At 48.6% G+C, this 7,458-nt stretch overlaps 1 protein-coding gene across 1 annotated transcript; it reads left to right on the top strand.

Annotated features, from left to right (window-relative positions):
• Positions 1-434: 434 nt before the first annotated feature.
• On the top strand, positions 435-1,325 carry LOC137358447 (probable G-protein coupled receptor 139). The gene has a single exon (XM_068024411.1). It carries the CDS (start codon positions 504-506, stop codon positions 1,323-1,325), a length of 822 nt encoding a protein of 273 aa, XP_067880512.1. The 5' UTR covers positions 435-503.
• The last annotated feature ends 6,133 nt before the right edge of the window (positions 1,326-7,458 follow it).

The raw sequence follows: 7,458 nt of genomic DNA, 5'->3' as shown, positions 1-7,458 counted from the left end.
ATACAAATCCACAATGCTGCAGATGCTGGAAATCTGAAATAATAACTGAAAATACTGGAAATACTCAGCAGGGCTGACAGCATTTGTTGACAGAGAAAAGAGTTTAATATTTCAAGTAGGTGACCCTTCATCAGCACTTCGCGCAATTAGAGATGGAACAGTTTTTAAACCAGACGGGGAAACGAAAGAGGGCGAGGATTATGATCAACATGCAGTATGACAATTTCAATATCATCCTTTTATTATTTAATCTCTCCTGTCTTCCACCGTATCACAGACCTTCCCATTTGTTCATTCACGTTCAATCATTTCAAAACATCACTGGATACAGAAACACATTTATACATCTCATTAAGTTCTTAATCAAACTGGTAACTTTGCTCCAGCCTGATGTATAACTCCTCTGTTTATTTCCCTTCCTCACAGTTAACTTGCTGACGATTGGGATCCTGTCTCGGGGAAAGTGCGGTCTCTCCAAATGTGTCACACGCTACCTGGTGGCCATGTCAGTGGCGGATCTGCTGGTCATTATCCTGGACCTGATATTGAGACACATTCCCATTGTTTATTGGGAACAGTTTCGGTTCCTGTGGTCCATCCCCGTGTGTAATATCCACGCCGTCCTGCTTTATACAGTCACAGACTGTTCTGTCTGGTTCACAGTCACTTTCACCATTGATCGTTTTGTGGCCATTTGTTGCCAGAAGCTGAAAAGTAAATATTGCAGTGAGAAAACGGCAGGTGTTGTTGTGGGAACAGTGAGTGTGCTGAGCTGCTTAAAGAACATCTTCTGGTATTTTATGTTAACAGGTCAGTATTGGCTGGGGAACAATCCCTGGTTTTGTGATGTAACAGAGGATGTTTATGTCTCTCGTGTCTGGGGAACAATCGAGTTCCTCCACAACATTCTGACCCCGGGGCTCCCATTTGTGGTGATTCTGATGCTCAACGCGCTCACTGTCAGACACATTTTAGTGAGCAGCAGAGTGCGCAGGAGACTCCGAGCTCACAGCAGTGGGAAGTGTCGCAGAGACCCCGAGATGGAGAGTCGAAGGAAATCTATCATTTTACTTTTAGTTATCTCGGGGAATTTCATCCTATTGTGGGTAATGTTAATGGCGTATTCGATATGGTGGCGGATGTGGAGGTTGGGGTATCGGTCAGTTTATCTCGCTCGGTTTCTGCAGGAATTGGGCTTCATACTGCAGCTCCTGAGTTGCTGCACAAACACTGCAATTTACACCGTGACCCAGACTCAGTTCAGAGAGCAGTTGAAGAATGTACTTAAATATCCCTTTACTCCAATTGTTAAATTCATTCAATGATCAGAGGAGGTGGAGTGGCCTGTCACCATGGGCACAAAATGGGGCGGGGCCTGCCACCATGGAGACAGAGCGGGGGCGGGGACTGTCAACGTGGAGACTGAGCGTGGGTGGGTCCTGTTTCCCCGGTGGAGAATTGGGGGCGGAGTCTCTTTCCCCGGTGACGGGGAGTAGGGGCGGTGCTTGCTACACCGGTGAAGGGAAATGCGGGCGGGAACAGTTTCCAGGGTGACGGGGTGTTGGGGCGGCGTCTGTTTTCAGAGTGATGGGGAGTGGGGGCGGGGTTTGTTTCCCCGGTGACGGGGTGTGCAGGCGGAGCCAGTTTCCTGGGTAACAGAGAGTGGGGGCGGTGTCTGGCTCCAGGGAGATGGGGGCGAGGGAGAGTGGGGGCAGGGTCTGTCCCCAGGGTGACAGAGGAGTGGAGGCGTGATCTTCTCCACGGTAATGGAGGAGTGGGAGCGGTGCCTGCTTCCGGGGTGCCGAGGAATGTGGGCGGGGACTGTTTCCGTGACGTGGAGTGTGCGTAGGGTTTGTTTAGGGAGACGGGGATTACTGGCGGGGCCTGTTTCCAGGGTAACGGGGACGAGGGAAGGGGTCTGTTTTCAGGGTGGCAGGGATTGGGGGCGTTGTCTGTTTCCAGAGTAACGGGGAGGGGGGCCGGTCTGCTTCCCCACTGATGGGGAGTGGGGGCGGAGTCAGTATACAGGAAGAAGGAGAGTGGGGGTTTAGTCAGTTTCCAGGGTGTCAGGGCCTGGGGGCGGGGTCTGTCTCCAGGGTGAGGGAGGGCTGAGGGCAGTGTCTGGCTGCAGAGTATGGAGGGGTGGAGGGCGGTGCCTGCTTCCCAGTGAGTGGGAGAGGGGGCGGGCTTTGTTTCTAAGGTGACGAGGGAGTGGGGGCGGGTTCCGTCCACAGGGTGATGGGGAAAGGTGCTGGGCCTGTTGCTCCGGTGAGGGAGAGTGGGTGTGGGAGCTGCTTCCAGGGTGATGGAGAGTTGGGGCGGGGCCTGTTTCTAGGGTGATGGAGATGTGGGCGGATCTGTTTCCGTGACGGGCAGTGTAGGCGGGGTCTGTTTACAGGCGAATGAATTATGGGGGGTGGGGTCTGACTCCAGGGTGATGGGGCAGTGCGACGTGGTCTCTTTCCAGGGTGACAGGAGTGGGGGCTGGCCCTGTTTCCAGGATGACGTTGAGAGCGGGCGGGGCCTGTTTCTCGGGTGACGAGGAGTGGTGGCGGAGTCTGTTTCCAGAGTGATGGGGAGTGGGAGTGGGTTCAGATCCTTTCCGAATCCTGTATAATCTTTATAATTCCTTTCAAATAAAAAACGTCTTGTTAATTACTTATCACCTTTTATAATGATGTATAAATATTTGCAGACCTTCATAGCCTTAATAAACTATTTACAATTCTTCATAACACTTTGTAAATCTTTACAATCCTTTATGATTCTGTATGATTCATTATCATTTATTAGTCTTTATTCTCAAAAATAACCAGTTACATTCACTGCCCTGGACAGAAAACATTGAAAATGGTCACGGTCGATTGCTCTCATTTCAAACAGACCACAGTGCATTTCATTTAGAATGGCCGCATAACATGTTGTTTGAAACGGCTGCAGTGCAGGTGACACCAAACAGGCACACGGAATGTCATTTAAAATGCACGCTGCACATGTCGCTTAAAATGGCCACAGTGCAGGTGACATCAAACAGCCACTTAGAATGCCATTTAAAATGGCCACAGCAAATGTCGCTTAAAATGGCCGCAGTGCAGAAGTCATCAAATAGACTCACAGAATGTCATTAAAATTGGCCGCAGCAAATGTCGATTAAAATGGCCGCAGTGCAAGAGAAATCGAACAGCCACAACGGAATTACATTTAAAATGGCCACAGCAAAAGTCGCTTAAAATGGTCACGGTGTAAGAGACACCAAACAGCCACACGGATTGTTATTTAAAATGGACGCAGCACATGTCGCTTAAAATGGCCGCAGTGCAGGTGACATCAAACAGCAACACAGAATTTCATTTAAAATGGTCGCTGTGCAAGGGACAGTCGGAGCCCTCCTTTTGTTAAAATCAGCTGAAGTGGTACTGAGTCCCACTCACACGACAGGAAAGGGCCCACACAATCCAGGCTTGTATTAATACCAGCTGGAGTGGTACTGAGCCACATTCACTCACCAGGAAATACCCAATTCAATCCAGGACTATATTTATACCAGCTGGAGTGGTACTGAACTCCACTCACTCACCACGAAAGAGCCAATTCAATCCAGGCCTCTATTAATACCAGCTGGAGTGATACTGAGTCGCACTCACACACCAGCAAAAGCAAATTCCATCCAGGTTTCTATTCATGGGTGGCACAATGGCGCAGTGACTAGCACTGCAGCCTCACAGCTCCAGCAACCCGGGTTCAGTTCTGGGTGCTGCCTATGCGGAGTTTGCAAGTTCTCCTTGTGACCAAGTGGGTTTTCGCCGGATGCTCCGGTCTTCTCCCACAGCCAAAGACTTGCAGATTGACAGGTAACTTGTCCATGATAAACTGCCCCTAGTATAGGTCGGTGGGAGGGGAATTGTGGGGTTGTGGGAGGAATATGGGAGTAATATAGGATTGGTAGAAATGGGTGGTTGATGGTCGGCTGTTGGTCGGTTTCAGTGATGTATGTCGAAACAAAAATAAATAAAATAATACAAGCAGGAGTGGACCCGAGTCCCAATCACACAGCAGTAAAGAGCCAATATGATCCTGGAGTCTATGAATACCAGCTGGAGTATTTGTGTGTCCCACGCACACAAGAGGAAAGAGCCAATTTAATCCAGGCATCGACTAATAAGAGCTGGAGAGATACTGATTTTCACTCAAACACTTGCAAAGAACTAATCCCATCCTGGCCTCCAGTAACACCTGCTCGAGTGGTGCTGAACGCCGCTCACACGGCAGAAAAGAGTCAATTAAATCCAGGGGTCCAACAATAACAGCTGGAGTGGTACTGAACCCCACTCACACCAGGAAACAGCACATTCAATCCAGGCATCTATTACTACCAGCTGGAGTGGTACTGAGTCCCACTCACTCACCAGGAAAGAGCCAATAAAATCCAGGCCTTTATTAATACCAGATGCAGTGGTACTGAAACTCACTCACACACCAGGAAACTGCCAGTTCTATCCAGGCCTCTATTAATACCAGCTGGAGTGTTAGTGAGTCCCACTCACGAACCAAGAGAGAGCCAAAGCAATCCACGCCTCCATAGATAACAACTGGTTTGTTAGTGTGTCCCACTCACATACCAGGAAAGAACTAATTCAATCCAAACTTATAGTAATACCAGCTGGAGAGGGACTGAGTCTCACTCATACACCAGGAAAGAGCCAGTTCAATCCAGGCTGCTATTAATACGAGATGGAGTGGGACTGAACCCCAGCCACCCACCAGGCAAGAGCCAATACAATCCAGGCTTCTATTAATACCAGCTGGAATGTTACTGAGACCCATTCACACACCAGGAAAGAAAAATTCAATCCAGGCCTCGACAAATAACATTTGGAGTGTTACTGAGTCCCACGCATACACCAGGCAGGAACCAATTCAATCTAGCCCTCTACTAATACCAGCTGGAGTGGCACTGAGCCCCACTGACACACCAGGAATTAGCACATTCAATCCAGGCATCTATTACTACCAGCTGGAATGGTACTGAACTCCACTCACTCACCACGAAAGAGCCAATTCAATCCAGGCCTCTATTAATACCAGCTGGAGTGATACCAGACCTATATTAATAACAGCTGGAGTGGCACTGAGTAGAACTCATTCACCAGGAAAGAGCCAATTCAATCCAGACCTCTATTAATATCAGCTGGAGTGGCACTGAATCCCATTCGTACACCAGGAAAGAGACAATTCAACCCAGACCTATATCAATACCAGCTGGAGTGGCACGGAGTCCCACTCAGACAACCGGAAAGAGCCAATTCAATCCAGGCCTCTATTAGTACAAGCTGGAGTGGTACTGAGCCCAACTCATATGCCAGGAAACAGCCAATTCAATCCAGACCTCCATCAATAACAGCTGGAGTGGCACTGAGCCCCACTCAGACAGCAGGAAAAAGCCACTTCAATCCAGTCATCTATTAATACCAGCTGCAGTGGTGCTGACCCCCACTCACAAACCAGCAAAGAGCCAATCAATCCAGACCTCCCTTAATACCAGCTGGACTGGTACTGAGTCCCACTCACACACCAGGAAACAGCCAATTAAATCCAGACCTCTATTCGTAACAGCTGAGGTGGTACTGAGTCCCACTCACACACCAGGAAAGACACAATTCAATCCAGACCAATATTCATAACAGCTGAAGTGGTACTGAGCACCACTCATACGCCAGTAAAGAGCCAATTCAAACCAGACCGATATCAATACCAGGTGGAGTGGGACTGAGTCCCACTCATACACCAGGAAAGAGCCAATTCTATCCAGACCACTATTAATACCAGCTGGAGAGGTATTGAGCACCACTCATACGCCAGGAAACAGCCAATTCAATCCAGAACTCTATGAATAACAGCTGGGGTGGCACTGAGCCCCACTCATACAGCAGGAATAAGCCAATTCAATCCAGGCATCTATTAATACCAGCTGGAGCGGTTCTGAGCCCCACTCACAAACCAGGATAGAAGAAATTCAATCCAGATCTCTATTAATAACTGCTGGAGTGGCACTGAGTGCCGCTCACAGACCAGGAAAGTGCCAATTCAATCCAGTACTCTATTAATACCAGCTGGAGTGGTACTGAATCCCACTCACACACCAGGGAAGAGACAGTTCATTCCTGACCTCTATTAGTACCAGCTGGAGTGGTACTGAATCCCACTCACACACCAGAAAAGAGCCAATTCTATCCAGACCCCTATTAATACAAGCTGGAGAGGTACTGAGTCCAATTCACACACCAGGAAAGAGCCAATTCAATCCAGGCTTGTATTAATAACAGCTGGAGTGGCATTGAGTCCTACTCACACACCAGGAAAGAGCCAAGTCAATCCAGACCTCTATCAATACCAACTGGAGAGGTACTGAGTCCCACACAAACACCAGGAAAGAGCCAATTCAATCCAGACTTCGATTAATACCAGCTGGAGTGGCACTGAGCCCCACTCACAGACAAAGAACGAGCCAATTCAATCCAGACTTCTATCTATACAAGCTGGAATGGTACTGAGACCCATTCACACACCAGGAGAGAGCCAATTCAATCCAGATCTCTATTAATACCAGTTGGACTGGTACTGAGACCCACTCACACACCAGGAAAGAGTCAATTCAATTCAGACCTCTATTAATACCTGCTGCAGTGGGACTGTGTCTCACTCACACACCAGGAAAGAGCCAATTCCATCCAGGCATCCATTTATACCAGCTGGAGTGGGACTGAGTCACACTCACACATCAGGAAAGAGCCAATTCAATCCAGACCTCAATTAATACCAGCTGGAGGGGCACTGAGTCCCACTCACAAACGAGGAAAGAGCCAATTCAATCCAGGCCTCTATTAATACCAGCTGGAGTGGCACTGAGCCGCACCGACAAACCAGGAAGGCGCCAATTCAATCCAGAGCACTATTAATACCAGCTGGAGTGGCACTGAGTCCCACTGACACACCAACAAAGAGCCAATCAATCCAGACATCCATTAATACCAGCTGGAGTGGCACTGAGTCACACGCATATAGCGTGAAAGAGCCAATTCAATCCAGACTTCTATCCATACAAGCTGGAATGATACTTGGACCCATTCACACACCAGGAGAGAGCCAATTCAATCAAGGTCTCTATTAATACCTGTTGGAGTGGTACTGAGACCCACTCACACACCAGGAAAGAGCCAATTCAATCCAGATCTCTATTAATACCTGCTGCAGTGTGACTGTGTCTCACTCACACACCAGGAAAGAGCCAATTGCATCTAGGCATTCATTTATACCAGCTGGAGTGGGACTGAGTCTCACTCACACATCAGGAAAGAGCCAATTCAATCCAGACCTCAATTAATACCAGCTGCAGTGGCACTGAGTCCCACTCACAAACGAGGAAAGAGCCAATTCAATCCAGGCCTCTATTAATACCAG

The sequence above is a fragment of the Heterodontus francisci genome, chromosome 50, assembly GCF_036365525.1.
Source record: "Heterodontus francisci isolate sHetFra1 chromosome 50, sHetFra1.hap1, whole genome shotgun sequence".
Taxonomy (NCBI): Eukaryota; Metazoa; Chordata; class Chondrichthyes; order Heterodontiformes; family Heterodontidae; genus Heterodontus; species Heterodontus francisci.
The sequence above is the reverse complement of the archived record's forward strand: the minus strand, read 5'-3'. Positions and strand labels throughout refer to the sequence as shown.